Below are 16,412 nucleotides of genomic sequence, written 5' to 3' on the forward strand. Positions count from 1 at the left end.
ACAAATAAATCCAGAAAAGTATGTGACAGAATATGCTGTTATAAAACTAGACTCAAAATATTCTGAATAATATCCTACTATTGCTGTATTTCACTGTACATTAGCATTTCTCTGAATATCACATCATAAAACACAGGAATGAATTGATTAGTACATTAATCAGTCACTAGATTGGTAACATTTGTGCAGATTCTCCAGTACCTTTACACAGACCTGTTGGTAATGTACACTGTATTCATCCCCACAAAATGGCAGTTGAACCTGTCATGTTAATGTCTTACATACAAGTCCTTGTAACATCCAGTTTGACAACAGGCAAATAACAAAACTGCTGACTCCAACCCACTCACATGTGCAGTGAATTATCTTCAGTCTTGCAGTCACTGCCACTGTCACTGTCAGGCGTAGTCATTATTCACTAAGAACCACATTACATTCTGTTCATTCTGTTTTACTACTTCCTGTACTCAATAGACATTCCGTGCTCAAACTGTTCTTTAGATTCCACTGGTTACTACTGAAGAGTCCTGTGCAATCCGACTTGTGCTGCAGAAATTTTGTAAGTTCATCTGAAACATACAAAAGACAATGTTTGTATGATTTTTTAACAAACTTTAACAACAACTACATTCATTAGCTTATGCTGTAAACGTGTTGATTTGCTGCAGACACATGGATTCATATATCCTTAATATTATGTAGTTCAGCCCCTCTGTCCTCCTTTCCAAAGGAAGTAGCACTAGTGAGGAAAAGTTTTTCTTTTTGTGTGAGGGTTGGCAACACCGAGTGGTAGAAGGGAATTCCCTGACAAGAGTGAGCATCACAGGAACACGCGAGTACGTAAACTCACGTTGTAGTATCCAGTTGCATGAAAGACATCAAATCCCGCTGAGTGTGCTCTGTTTGCTGTGATCCGCTTCCTACTTGTGGCAGGTCTACTTGCAGGAGTAACACCTACTGAAATTTTTTTGCAAATTGAAATAGTTTATGGGAAAGATGCTGTAAACTGAATGTGTGTGTGTTTAAGTGCTGTAGGGAGTTCAGTGGTGGCAGAACAAATGTTCATGATGAACAGAGGAATGGAACAACATCCATTTCGGCTGATGAGTTGCTGCAAAAAAATCAAGGAAACTGTTCTTGAAGACTGCCAATTAACAGTGGGTGAAATTCCTGTGATGTTTCCACAACTCTTCAGAACTCTCTCCGAGACACTCTCAGAAGTGCTAGTATATCAGAAACATCATGCAAGATGGGTCCCAAAACAGCTGACAGAGCAGCACAAGAAAAATCAGGGCAACAGCTCCTGCAAATTTCTTTAATGACTTTAACTGGAAGGTGAGCATTTTCTGAGCTCTACTGTGACTTGAGATGAAATGTGGGTGGCTTGTTACATTTCTGAAACAAAAAGATAGTCATCACAATGGCATCACACCAATTCCCCAGTGTCTAAAAAATTCAAAACCACAATTTCAGGCAAAAAAAAAAAAAAAAAAATCACAGCCCCAGTGTTTTGGGAGTGAAAAGGCGTAATTTTGGTCGAATTTCTGCCTCAGAGGGAGAGAAATGCACAACAATATTGTAAGATCCTAAAAATCTCAAAAGGAGGGGAATGCTGATGAGGGGGGTGTGCTTGTTGCATGACAACATCCGTACCCATGCAGCCCATTAATACATACATGCTCTTGGACTCATTCAGTCGGGATGTTGTGAGCCACCCCCATATTCCCCTGATATGGTGCCTTCAGATTATAATCTTTTCACCTCCCCAAAGGCACACGTGACTGGAATTAAATTTTCACCTGATGAGTAGGAAAAGGAGGTGGTTCTGAAGTAAGGGAATGAGCTGGCAGGAGAGTTCTTCGAAGAGGGCGTAAAGAAACTTGTGACTTGGCTCACCACAAGCATTGAACAGGATGGTGATTATGTGGAGAAAATAGTCAACAAGTGTAACAACAGCATTCTGTAATTTTTTTCAAATATATTTTTCTAAAAAATATATAAAAATCTAGTACACTTACTTTCTAAACATGCCCTGTATAAAAACAAGTTATCCAACAGAAACAGGATTTAAAAAACACACACATTTGACTACGGTACAGCAGACATCTTTTTCTGTCTACCCCCATGGTTGATGATAATATTATCAATATGTATAATAGCAAAAATAAGTGAACGCCTGTGGAAGAGGAAGATTTACATCTTCACATGGTCAACCTCTCTTCCAATGACAACTATGGAGAAAGATAGCTAACCAGGGAATCAACATTGCAGTAGTGAAAATGTATGCAGAAGAATAATAACAGACAATAATAATTTCACGGTGGCCTTAGTGGCTTCTTGTGGCAGACAAGACAGTAAATGCATGAAAAATTACATGAAAAATCTGACTACTGTCTCATAGTAATATATTTTATTAACCAATCTACATTCTGAAGTACAGTTTCTCCTTCAAGACTTCTTATTATGGAGGGATCCAAAGCCACAACCATAGCCTTAGCTAATAGCTCTGGAATTCAAACAAATTAAAATTACTGGAAGCCTGAGATGATTTTATTACATCAAATCATAGCAAGAGAATGTGTTTGAACATTTTGCCATTCTTCTGCCATTTAGACCAAATACTTGAGTGTAAAATAATATTTTTAAGAGTTTACTACCATAATTATTAGCTCGTTTTCATCGGTGACACTATTCACTTTTCAGTTAGATATGTAGCCTATTAGTACAAAAATATTTGATAAGGGCATATAAAACATTTATTCTCTTCCTCTGGTCAAATGCCTCATTTGGCTTTATTTATTTTCCTGAGTGAGTGGTGACCCATATTTCTTCCTGTTATAATAATGTATATAACTTGAGGTGTATGTAGATGTGAGGTGACACTTACCGTGTGAGATATGAGCTTTGCCAGTCTTGTCCAGATGGCTGCAGAGCTGAGCAACCTCCATGGGTGCCATACCCAATGTATGTTGCAGTACACCAGGCAGATCTGACTGGCTTAAACTGCCATCTTCCCCTGAACCGAACACCTATGATACAAAAATTACAGCTTTCGACACTGCCATATCCTTTGCATTTTTATAAGTCTCACATTAGTGGAGATTGTAGGTCACTGCATTCAAAATAATCCACTAAACTTTTGTCAGGAAATATCAGAAGAAAATTACCTGGAAAACTATAGGGATAATGTCTGATGTTTTCTTTGCCTTTGATATCACCAACACTTCAAAAATGTATTCCCTGACATCAATGACTCCAGAGGATTCCTGCAATGTATTTTCAATTAATCATATAATCTTAAATGAGAGTTGTATCACACTGTAGCTATAGGTCAAAACTCTGATGGCTCACATATTAAGCATTTAAGTATGATAAAATGATGTATGTTCACAGGTGTTTAATATAATGATTCTATTCACCTTATCGTATAGGCAGAAGAGCTGCTGAAGATGACCATCACTGGGCTCTATACCGAGTAACTTTGCAAATTGCTTATAGGAGATTTTGCCACCTTCTTTGCTGAAAAGATGCCTGTGCTCAGACAGAATCTTTTCTTCAGCATCTGAATTCACTAACCTGCAAAGCAATTAAAAAGCATGTTAATTCACACAGAATTTCCTTGAAACTAATGTGAATTCAAAATTATGATTGCAGTTCTTGGTTGATATAACAATTACTGTATATCACAAGGTCATCATTTCAGAACTTTTCTTTTCTGCCCATGAAAGCTTCAAAATGACAAAATTCTTGCAAATGCAGAAGTAAGGACAAAAATAAGATGTAGCACAGACACAGAATGTACATTTATCTTACATAACAACTGTGGGACAGCTAATACTAAAACATAAATGATGGTTTTGGAAATTCTTTTTTCATAAGTAATCATGTTTTTTCATAAATTGGGGGACAAAGGTTGATACACACTTAATCAAAAATGGAACACTTGCTGAAATACCCCATAAGAAATGGTATGGCATAAGATGAAAGATATTGGAAAATGGAGATGAAAGAGGCTAGTCAGAAATGTGTGAAGAGGAATAAATTTGAACTACATGGTGAGGAATATATAAGCAAGTAAGCAGAGGAATGAACTCTTGAGTAGTGGGAAAGTGAAGGGAAGGAGCAAGAAATTACAATGGAGGGAGGAAAAAAAGGAGATAAGGAAGCAAATCTGCCTAGTTCATGTACAGAAAACAATTACAATTGATTCTAACTGTGGCCTAGTACAGCTATAAAAACCTTTGATGATCTACCTTTGAAAAATAAAATGTCAGGCAGACAGTAGAAATAAGTTTCCATGCAGATTCAAGTTGTTTCAGTTTGCTAACTCTGTCCATACTATGAATCCATCTTTGAACTGAAGTAAGTTTATGACTATCTAGAATTCCAACTTCTGGGCAGGCATTGACATTTTGTTATGAAACTTCCTGGCGGATCAAAATTGTGTGCCAGACCGAGACTCGAACTCGAGACCTTTGCCTTTCGCGGTCAAGCGCTAGTTCTGCAAGGTTTGCAGGAGAGCTTGTGTAAAGTTTGGAAGGTAGGAGGTGAGGTACTGGCAGAAGTAAAGCTGTGAGGACGGGGCATGAGTCGTGCTTGGGTAGCTCAGTAGGTAGAGCACTTGCCCGCGAAAGGCAAAGGTCCCGAGTTTGAGTCTCGGACCGGCATACAGTTTTAATCCACCAGGAAGTTTCATATCAGCACCCACTCTGCTGCAGAGTGAAAATCTCATTCTGGACATTTTGTTAGATTGCATACTGGCATATACTTTTCGAGTATTCGTCCAGAAAATGTACAAAAAAAGGTGATGAAATAGGTTGTAATGTGCAATTTTTTATCAAATGGTATTAATTTATTCAATACCTGCATAAATAAATGTATGCTCATGTAATATATACAACCATGAGGATATTATTGTATAAAATACAAATCAGTTAATATAATTAAATACTTTAAAGAACTTATCACAATTACTCTTATGCAGAGCATAGGCCTATTCATAGTAATAATACATTGTTTTGGAGGATAATTTAATAAAATTCTCATATGCCTAATTATTTTCCACTTCTATCTCTTGACTAGACAATTAATGACACATAACTGGAGTTAGTAAGATGTAATGTTTAATGAGCCTTTTATAACACTTTGAATTCTTCCCAAGACCACAGTTCCTTGCAAAGACTGGCTATTTACCATAGTCTCCTCATTTACAATTAATATTGTAGAAATACTTTCTTTTACTTCCTCAAAGAAAGTGCAAATAAAAGCAATAGTTGGTGCCATTGGTCCTCCTCCTCCTCCTCCTCCTCCTCACATTAACTGCACAGTATCTGACTCATTCAGAACTAGTGCCATTCAACAAGTGGATTGCTGGGCCCTATATACATTCTGATCATCATTGACTGTGGCCACGCTCATGCAGACTGCCTACTCCCTATCTGACTGAGCCTTTACTTATAACCTTTCTGCACTAAAGCATTTTGTACTCAACAAAGGGCACATTCATAACTCGCTGCCTCTTTATAATTCTTAATATTTCTGTGTTTGCCAATGAACTCACCTTATTGAGAAGTGTACATGCAAACCTTTCTGTGCAATGTTCACACACCAGCTTGCTCATCAGTCACAAAGTACAGTACTTCCTCCTCATCCTCCCCTCCCTCCCCTCCCCTCCCCCTCCCCCTGCCTCAACCTCTCCATAAAAAAGAACAGTGAACTCTGGATGCACATGGACTAAGTTCATTATATCCCCTGTGTATAATTTCATTCCTCAACTCAAAATCTCCTGCATTAAATGAACTCTCCCCCCCCCCCCATTTCACCCATAATTTGTACATTACTCACCCAACAATTACATTGTATTCTTTATCTTGGATGTTATTCCACTATTCCAAACAAACTGTAACTCCTTTGTTAGAGTATGAAATAACTCGTGTAAGAAATGATTGCAGAAATAGTGAACTGTAATTCCCACTATCAAAAAAACAAGTACCTTATGCTTAAAGTATTCTGACCTTGGTTCTCTCAGGATACAAGTGCTTCAGACATAATAGGTAACTGTCCTAGAGCTGAGCAACCATATCCTTTGCTCCAGTCTTCAGTTCTTCAAGTTATGATGTAAATGAAGAACAGCTTTCTTTAAGGCCAGTAAAATCTCTGAGTCTACCTTCATCACATGATCTTTAGCCTCTGTAAACTAGACTGTCCACATTCTCTCCTTCATAGACCAGATCCGACCTGACAGCTTACTTCAATGACTCATTTGTTTCTCTTCCACCAAATACCATCCACTGCTCAAATTCCCATTCAAGAATTGATCTAAAAATTAATGATTGGTATTCTTAATTTATAATCCTGAATCAGTAAATAATTGTAATGTAGCCAAATGTGGATTCTAACTATGTTGTAACTTGATTATGAATAATTTGTTCTTTGAAATTGCATTCATTGTGAGAGTGGCCTATGAAATAAGTAACTTAACTGATGGGGGCAACAAAGATTAAATGTTAAGTATCAGTTTAAATGGAATGAGCATTAACTAATAAAACATTGTCACCTACTAAGAAGCTAATTAACAGAAACAGAAAAAAAGTTTCTTTAAGTTCTTACCCAAGCCGTCCCCTTAGCTTCTGAACTTCAAGCAAGCCAGCAGCTCCTGGTATATTGAGCCTTTTAGCTCTTGTTATAAGACGGCAATCATCATATGTATAATCTGACATGGGTATGCCAAGAGCCCTGCCAGAAAAAAAATACAATTATACATTTAAACTTGGGAATCTGAGAGGATCAAAGATTCAGAACCTTTACAATGTTAAACAGACAAAAAGAAGTAAATTATAAAATTGTGCAAATGAAACTAAAACAGAGAAAAAGGATAAAGGGAGATTAGTGTTAAATATACCACTGATTATGAAGTCATTCAAGATGGAGCACAATCTGGGATTGGGAAAGGATGGTGTCTTTTTCAAAGGAAAAGTCCCAGCATTTGCCTTAAGCACAGGAAAGCTAAATCTGGATGACCAGATAGGTATTTGAGCTGCCATCCTTTGGAATGCAAGAAAAAAGAAAAATTCATGTCCTGCACACAGTAAGGATAGGCCTTGAGCAAAAGATATGTTCTCACACTAAGGATTGGTTGAGTCCCTCTGCCTATTCTGTACAGATGACTATCTAGGCTACCTGCTGGCTGTCACTCAGTGCACTCTGAGTACTGCGGACATCCTCAGCAGAGGGTGAGAGCACTTAATATTCACACATGCGAGGTGTTTTCAAATATTTTTATTTCTACAGCTTCTTTTATAAAGTTATCCCAAAATCCCTTCATTCTCATAATGACAGATGTTTCATCAAATAGAATTTGGTATCAATTTTCTAAAGTATGTTGTGCCACGGCTGATTTTTCAGGGTATCATAGGTATAAGCACCTCTTGTGTTCCATCTTGGATTGCTCCACAGTGCACACTGTTTGGAGAATGTAGTAGCAGCCACACTACACAGCTGAACAGTACCCACTATGGAGCAATGCCGGACAGAACAAAAGAGTTGTTCTGCATACGCTATCCTAAAAAATCAGCTATGGCAGAACATGCTTTAGAAAAATCGACACCATATTCTATTTGACGAAACATCTGTCATTATGAGGATGAAGGGATTTTGGAATAAGGATAGCATTGTAAAAGAGGCTGTAGAAATAAAAATATTTGTAAATGCCATCAACCAGGATGGCGGTTTGCAATTCAGCATAGCATGAGACCCGGGCATTGGAAGGTTGAAGCGGTTGCAACGAATGCCATATCTGGTGTGTAAGGGAGCGCCAGTGATTTCACAGCCAGCAGCGTGGCTATATAAGAGTGAATCTGTGGTGTCACAGCAGTCATTTACCATTTGACAATGATCAAGGAGATCTTGGTTGAAAGCTTGAGGGATTTTAACCACCTGATGCAGCCAGAAGCCTGAGAACATTTCACTAATTCATATTGCCATGAGACCATGCATTCACATGTATCCAAGTCTGCAGTGCCGGGCAGTTCTGTGATGATGGTTACAATTTAGCATTTCATGGGTTCCAGAGGCTGCAAAGTTGAACTGGTACAAGAAATCTGGAGACATTGCACATTAGGGTGACCCTTAATTTTCAACTTTCTTAAGTTCAGCTCCCACCCTCTCATCTTGCTCCATTCAAGGAATCAACAAATGTCAGTTTTCTTTCATTTAATCAACATGTGATTGTTATTTCCATTGGGTTGTGATTTGCTATTGCTAAAATGCACAGAATGTCATCATGGTGAATTATTTTATGTAATTCAACACAAAATATTCACAAACTAATTGGAAAACTGGCAGAAGCCAACTTCTTGGAAGATCAGTTTGGGTTCTGGAAAAGTGTAGGAACACACTGAGCAATACAGAACCTATGACTTAACCTAGAAGATAAGCTGAAGTAAGGCAAATTTCTACTAGATTTAGAGAGAGGTTTGAGAATGTCAACTGGAATACTTGCTTTCAAATTCTGAATTGAATTAAAATGAATTTTATTTGATCCTGTAAGATTACATTGTGGACAGTAAATCTACATGTAATACAGGACATGTCAAAGTAGCAACATTCATCACCACTTATTTTTCTACCCCTTTAGCTTACATTTTTACATCATTGATAATGAATAACAATATATACAAATTTAATGGCATAAGTATTCATCAACACTGTAAAACTCTTTTTCAATGAGATAGTCTTTAAGTTTCTTTGGAAAGTCATTGTCAAGTACACTATCTTGCAGGTTTTTAGGCAGACTTCTTAGTAGTCTGATTCCAGAGTACTGGGGTCCTTTTTCTAACATTGCCAGTTGGTGGGGTATGCTCCGTTCTTCATTCTTCCTTCTTGTATTGTGGGTGTGTACACTAGCATTTGTAATCCAGTCCTCACTACCTTTTGTGATGTACATTATTGTCTTGTATATATACAATGATGAAAAAGTTAAGATACCTAACTTCTTGAAACAGTTTCTGCACGTTTCAGAGGTCTTTCTTATTAAAATGGTCCTAATTGCGTTTTTGTGAAGGTAGCAGGAACAAAATGCAAGGAGATAATATTTATTTACAACAAACCACGCTGTGATTCTCAGAGTTGAAGAATATGAAAGAGAAACAATAGTTGAGAAGGCAGCGAGAGAAAGTTGCATTCTCTCCCAATATAATTCAGTCTGAACACTGAGTAAGCAGTAAAGGTACCAAGGGGAAGTTTGGAAAGGAAATTATGGTTCAGGAAGAAGAAATAAAAACTCTGAGGTTTGTCAATGATGATGTAACTCTGTCAGAGATGACCAAGGACTTGGAAGATCTGTTGGCCAGAGCGTATGGGGTGTCGTGCAGAAGTAAAGATGAACATCAACAGAAATAAAACAAGGGTAATGGAATGTAGTCAGGTAAATCAGATGGTGCTGAGCTAAGTAGTTTCGAAAATGAGATGCTAAAAGTAACAGATTAGTCTTGTTATTTGAGGAACAAATTAAATGACTATGATTGATGTAATGAGGATAGATAATGAAGACTGCAAGTAGTGAAAAAATCATTTTTGTAAAAGAGAAATTTAAATGGTATGAAATCTTTTCTGAAGGTACTTACTTTGAATGTAACCTTGTACTGAAGTGAAACATGGATGACAAACAGTTCAGACAGGAAGGGAATAGAAGCTTTTGGAAAGTGGCTCTACAGACGAAGGCTGGAGATTAGATCAAATTACTACTGAAGAGGTTTATCAAATTGTGGAGAAAAGAAATTTATGGAACAACTTGATTAAAAGAAGATACTGGTCAATAAGACACATCTTGAGGTGTCAAGGAATCATCAATGGAGGGAAGTGAGAGTGATAAAAATAGTAGAGTCAAATCAGGGCATTAATACAGTAAGCAGTTTAAAATGGATGAAGAGGCTTGCACAGTATAGGCTAGTGAGGAGAGCTGTATCAAACCAATCTTTGGATCGAATATCAAGGAAGCAGCAGCAGCAACAAATTCATACTGTTGTTATTGTTAGATAATTTTATTCTGTAGCATGGACCACTTCTATATCTGAATGGTAAGGGTTGCTGCCTTTGGTGCAGACAGACACAGGTTCAATTCCAGGTACCACCTCTGAATTTTATGAGGTAGAAAAGTCTGGAAAGGGGTCCACTCAGCCTTGTGAGGCCACAGAAAGAGCTGCTTGAATAACATGGCACTACCAGGTTCTCTTACTTGCAACAACAGTTGGAAGTACTGGTGACATGATGGTCACACATCTGACGATCATAGAATGCTCCTTGTACTGCCTTGTAGGCAGCACTCAGTCAGCCTGACTAAACAGGCCTAAGGCCTATCAATAAGTGGCATTAATGCTTTTTTTCTATTTTATAACATTGTATTTTTATAATGTTGTGTGCTTGGTTTACTTAATTTGTAACTAAATATGAGCTTGTCTTTCATGGCTGATTTTTCAACCTTTCTTTCAAGCAATTTGCACTGATGGTGTGAAGGCAGTTCTGTGACAAGTTCTTCCTAGACTTATAAAATCTAGTCAGCTTATTCAGCTACTGCATTACCCAAATCAATTAAAATAAATAAAAAATAAAAAGAAATTAAAATTCTCTTCTGTATGTTACATTTCCAATAAAACCATTGAAGCCAAGCCACCCTCAAAGTAGCAAGCTTTAAATGTTTTCTTCAACAATTTAACAGTTTTAAAGCTCACAACAAAAGGAAGTACAGCATTAGTAATACAAACATTTTCCAATTTTTTGTTAAAATTCATGAAGTCCTACAAGAGGAATGGTGCTGGTAACTTAACAGAATTTACAGTGAATGAAAAGTTTTGTGCGACCAGACGAGGAAGAAGAGATATCTTATTAACACGACTAACATGCTTGGGAATAGGTGAAAACAGGAGGAGGTGAGTCTTTCCTGAAGCTTAAATGCTGAAAAGGATGTCCAACCTCCATGTCTGGTGTATATCAAAATGGAACAATGTGTTGCCATTTATCGGCATTGGTTTGTTGGTTAGTTGGTAGTGGGTTAACGAACTGAACAGCAGCAGCAGGGTCATCAGTCCCTTGGTGCACATGTAGTTCATCTGGAGGTAGTGAAGCCTGCCAACAATGCATTGTGAAGATGAAAGCATGTAGGTATGATAAAATATTGAAGGCAATACTGATCCCATTGAGAAATAATTTACTGAGAAGTCACAGCAGACAAGGGGTCTCCCAGGGCTAATCCATAGCAAGAGAAGCCTCAGCCGCATCCAACCCCATCAACACAATTAGAGAGCAAAGAATGCCTTCTAGTCAGAAATTTAGAATAGTGAGAAGGGTAAAATGTACTAGATATCAGATACACTGTCAATAATAAATACAAGAGGACATAAATATGTAAGGGAGAGAATAGGTGTCCCTGGGGCCCTGCAAACAACAGCAGTCATCCCACCCAGTCATCCAACCCAATTCATTAGGGATTAAAGAGCACCCTCTTATGAACAGAGTGATACCCCTAAAATGTAAAATATGGTATGGTAGATGGAGAGGCAAACTGCATTTAAAAGCAATTAAAACAGAGTAAAAGAGGGTTGGAAGAGGGACAGCTGGGGGAGGAGGTAGGGTTGAATGTTCTCCCTGACACAGAACGCAGCAGGAAACGTCCCAACCCCAAGCATCCTGCTGTCACCCCAATGATAGTTTAAAATATTTTATCTTAGAATAAAAACCACTTCCATCGAGAAAAGGGAGAACCAGTTCAACTGTCTGCAAATCATCTTTAAATATTAGAGGCAAAGAATTCAGGAGACCATGCTTAACATGGAGAGCCAGTAGGAAGGGGCATTCCACCAGGATATAAGCTAGTGTCTGTAAGACTCCAGGCCCACAATGTTTCATACAATAAAATTATGGTTTAAGCTGGTATGACCATTGTGGAAGCAACATACAACAGTGTATTCCTTCCAGAAGGAACAGGAGGAGGAGTGCCAAGCAGCAGTAGTCTCCTCAATAGTGTGGAGTTGAGAGGATAGTAGTCCACAAAATGTTGCTTCATCTCCGAGTGTGCAAAGACTTTATTTGTTCCTGGAAATATGCACCTGGGATCATCAAATTGAATATGGGGCAAGTAATCGCTTCTCTAGCCAAATGGTCAGCCAGATCATTCCCTCGAATATCCAAATGACGTGGGACCTGGAGACAAACAACTGGGCAGGCAGTATGGTTAAGATCGGGGAGAAGGTCATGAATAGCAGGTATCACAGTGTGACAAGAGTATCAATGATCAGTGGCCTAGAGGCTGCACACTTAGTCACTGCAAATTAAAATACAGTCAAGGGAGGCTTAGTTAACAAAATGTAGGGCTCTGTAAATGCTATTAGGTCCTTAAAAACACTAAACATTCCCAACAACAAATGTTGTTCCTGACCAGAGGAAGATGTAAAAGCGTATCACATTCTATCCATAATTTTAGAGTTGTAAGTGTAAATGATGGTACCAACCAGATACTCTTAGAGAACTGAAAGGTACAGACACCAGAAAGTCGGAGTCATAATGAGCTTTAGGACCACGGAATAGAGCTGTTTTAATTTGTGGCTTGAGTACCAACAAAGGGGACAGGAGCAGCTTTCAACTGGTAACCCCACACAAAGGCAAGTGTCAAGGGGTTGATGCCCTTGTATGCAAGAAGAATGTGATACATTGGATAATGAGGAAAGTATAGATGGTTGAATCAGAACAGCCATTGTGATGGTTCAATCTGGTACATTTCATGAGAAAATATCCACCTTGATGCCATGTAACCCACTCTTGTACTCTCTCCATGGGCACCACCAAGCTACAGAAAAGGCTATCTGGCATGACGGTTGTTGCCTGGAGTACTGATGGCCCAGGAATAAAGGCATACACACCTTGGCATGTGTGGAGAGCTAACAGCTCAGGCATCAGAAGTCGAACCCTTTGTTGTTGGGAAGTAGTATGTGCTACTTCACGACCTTCTGTCCCATTTTGTCCACACTACAGAAAAAGCTTTGAAAATGGAGAACAGACTGAGAAGGGGACAAAAATTACTTCAGCTGACAAGTGATGCATGAGAAATGAATGGAGACGATGAGAGAAAGCAGAATCTATGGGAATAGCTGGGTCAAAATCAGAGGCTGCCTCCACAAGAAGGAAAGAAAAGTAATGACAATTGGAGATGCGAAAAGATATGGGAGCTACAACAGCTCAGGGCCCTGTGCTCACCACACAGAAAAGAAAAAAAGGCTGCTTGTCAGTATTGCACACAAAAACAAACGATAAAATCAATCAATAAAAGCAGTGATGTAGGTGACAACAGGAAAAACTGTCTGCCAGTGTTCAGCGAAGATCAGCAACAATAATAAACACAGAAGCACTTCCAGAAAGTCAAGGTACTTTGCTCTTCTTTTATTTGGGATAAATTTATAGGAACAAGACCCACAGAAGACAGACATAACTTAACCTTACTGACCCTCAAAAATTAGTGCCACACTGTGATGAAGAGCTGCTCCCAGCATTCGCATCTGTTGAAAATGTCGATGGAATGGCAATGATAGTAAAATTTCAAGATAAAGAGCAATTGCTGGAAGTGTCTGACATCTGAACACCTGCAGGAGAAGAGAGAGAGAGACATTATTTTTACTGATAACCAATAAAATTCAGTTAAGCAACAAAAGTTGACTGAAGTGTGCCTCTAAAAATAAAAATAAAAAAATTGTACCTTCCTTTCGGTCATCACATTTAGGGCAATCTTTTTTTTTTTTTTCTTTTGGTTCTAGTTCATATCACTGATAATGCAGCTTCTGTTACAGGTGTGATCCTTTTAAAAAGATTTACAGAAGCCTCAACACAACTCTTTAAGAAGATTTACCATAGCTAGCAGCAAGAAGTGTCCAATGATATCTGATCTACCATTTGGTTTCTATTGTATCATCACTCCACATACAAACAAAACTATCATTATTGAGAACTGCGGTGGCAATCCAGAGAACAGGGTATCATTCAGTGATAAGTCATTCTAGGTGGATGACAAAGGCAATTTGTGTATTCAAAATATATTTGTTTCAAGACCAATTTCACTTATCTCGTAGGGTGAAGAACTCTTTAAGAACAATAGGTATTTTTCTTGTTCTTGCAATTAAAGTCATTTATTATGATTTTCTATTCATAAGCCAATTGATGAATTATCAGAATACTGTCCTGGAAATCAGTGTGGCTGCTGTGAATTACATTTTCAACCATATTTGCTACTCTGTTTCTGAAACTGTCACTCTATTCTTTGTGATAATAATGATGATGAACCAGGAAAATATTGCAGAAGTTATGTTGCAAGCAGCCAAAGGTGAAAAAAAAGGAAGAAGAAATAAAATTGACTAAAGAGGTACAATTGGCATCAATGTTGGCTCAGAACACTTTGTAGCAAGTGCTGCAGTATCCTTGTATGTGTGTCTATAAATTTATTTCAGAATTAAAAAGGAAATAGAGGAGAAGGTATACCACTTTTGAAGGGATTTAACAAATGTGTATACTGTTTTCCAACTTCATCATTTTTGGGGATCACCTAGCAGTTGTCCGACTGATCAGAAACTTTACGCAAATTTATTATTTTATTTTATTTTATTTTTTTATTTTTTAACAGCATTAGGAGTGGGAGTAGCAAAATTTTTCCTTCTGGTAAATTACCTATAACTATGGGCTGTATATCACAATGCACTAGCACCAGTTGTATTACATCTGAGTATGTTAGGGCTTACCAGGAGTCCAACATATTCATTCCCACTTCACAATGGCCATGGAGTACTTGATTGAAAGCTATAGCATTTTTACCATTTCAAGCAGCTGGATACTTGAGAACATTTTATCTGATGTGAGACTATGTTTACTCTCATTCAGTTTATGGACAGAACTTCCTGTATCTCACAATGTCCAGTCGTAATGGAATCTGCAATAGTTTCACTGACCCCACTCCCAGATGCATGCACAGCTATGCAACATGTTATAATGGATGTAGTCAAAGTTTTCTTAGTGGAATGTCTGTCCATCATTTGTGAATAAGATAATGAAATTGCACAAGACATATATGGTATTGTGCACACACACACACACACACACACACACACACACACACACACACACACACACTGAACAATGACTGAGAAATATTCACCTTGCCATTAATTTCCGTACATTATTGGCGTAAAGTTTTGGATCTCTCTTCTCATCTTCATTTGGATGGTAGACAGGCAGAAATTCTATGACACAGCTACTGTGAACTTGTGTGAGAGTAAGCCACAGCAGTTTTAACCTGTGAACATATTATTGCAGGGTTACCCATAATGTTAAAAAAGGACTTACACTGTACAGAGAGAAACTGTTTATTCATCCACCACAAACTATTAAACAATTATGTATCTCCTTGAAAGTTGTGGCAAATGGGCAAACAGAAATTCACAATTTCACATGTTACAAAGACACATTTCACTACCAGTAACAGTATTGCCACCTTTCTTTGAAATATACGATAGTTGTAGCCTACACAATTTACTTTTAAGTATAAGATATTTGCACTTTGTACATCTTTGTTGCCATGCTACCTTATATAATATAGAGTGAAACTGACATAAAAGAGATAAGATTTGGGCTCAAAATGCAGCTGATGATGGGGTCACTACAGTTGTGACCAGTCTGAAATTTAGAAAGAATGGATTGCACCTATAAAATAGGAAATGAGTGTAGAAGTTTATGTTAGTCTCTTTTTCAGTCTGTTTGAATCCTTCATCCTCACTGATTCTCTATTCACATAAGCTTGAATTCTTGCAATCCTTGTTCCACAGATTCTGTATGACAATGTCATTATATTTTGCCAGCTGTATCTATTTTTTGCGTATGCCATTTCCGCACCTGGTACATGTGAGCCTTGATAACTGATACCAGCTACACTGTGCATGTCAAAAGTAATGAAACGTGAGAGAAGAAAGGGAGATAAAGTTTACAGTAAGAATACAAATTAGATATGCTCTCAGTTAAGAAAATATCTATCCAAGATGATAAAACGTAGAACTGTTTTGAAGTATACCAATTCAAATAGAGGGACTGATAGGAACTTGTTATTTCTTTTACTTTTCCATACTTTCCCAACTACAGAAATATGTAACACTTTCAAACATCAGTTCCACCACAGAGGGCCACTAACTCTCCTGCTACACCCAGGACTCCCAGATTTAGTGAGCTTCAACTATCCAGCAAAAATTGCTTCAACATCATGGTCTTTCAGCGAGTCAGCTCCAAGATGCAGAATGATTAGTTTTTTTACTCAAGTGTAAGAATGAACTTTGGTGTCCCCTTTCAACATACAACATTTGTCCTTCTGGCAGGACTTCGCATTACTGGCA

The 16,412-nt window shown here is 37.9% G+C and overlaps 1 protein-coding gene across 2 annotated transcripts in view; it reads right to left on the reverse strand.

Moving 5' to 3' along the window:
• Positions 1-441: 441 nt before the first annotated feature.
• The window catches only part of LOC126175913 (lysophosphatidylcholine acyltransferase), a 715,329-nt gene continuing 699,358 nt past the window's right edge, over positions 442-16,412 (reverse strand). For both annotated transcript variants that reach the window (XM_049922982.1, XM_049922981.1), the window contains exons 6-11: positions 15,188-15,325; positions 6,610-6,735; positions 3,420-3,576; positions 3,168-3,266; positions 2,888-3,029; positions 442-569 (exon numbers count right to left, since the gene is read on the reverse strand). In XM_049922982.1, coding sequence (XP_049778939.1) covers positions 442-569; positions 2,888-3,029; positions 3,168-3,266; positions 3,420-3,576; positions 6,610-6,735; positions 15,188-15,325 — 790 coding nt within the window. The remainder of the gene's footprint in view (positions 570-2,887; positions 3,030-3,167; positions 3,267-3,419; positions 3,577-6,609; positions 6,736-15,187; positions 15,326-16,412) is intronic.

This window comes from Schistocerca cancellata, chromosome 3, assembly GCF_023864275.1.
Source record: "Schistocerca cancellata isolate TAMUIC-IGC-003103 chromosome 3, iqSchCanc2.1, whole genome shotgun sequence".
Classification (NCBI taxonomy): domain Eukaryota; kingdom Metazoa; phylum Arthropoda; class Insecta; order Orthoptera; family Acrididae; genus Schistocerca; species Schistocerca cancellata.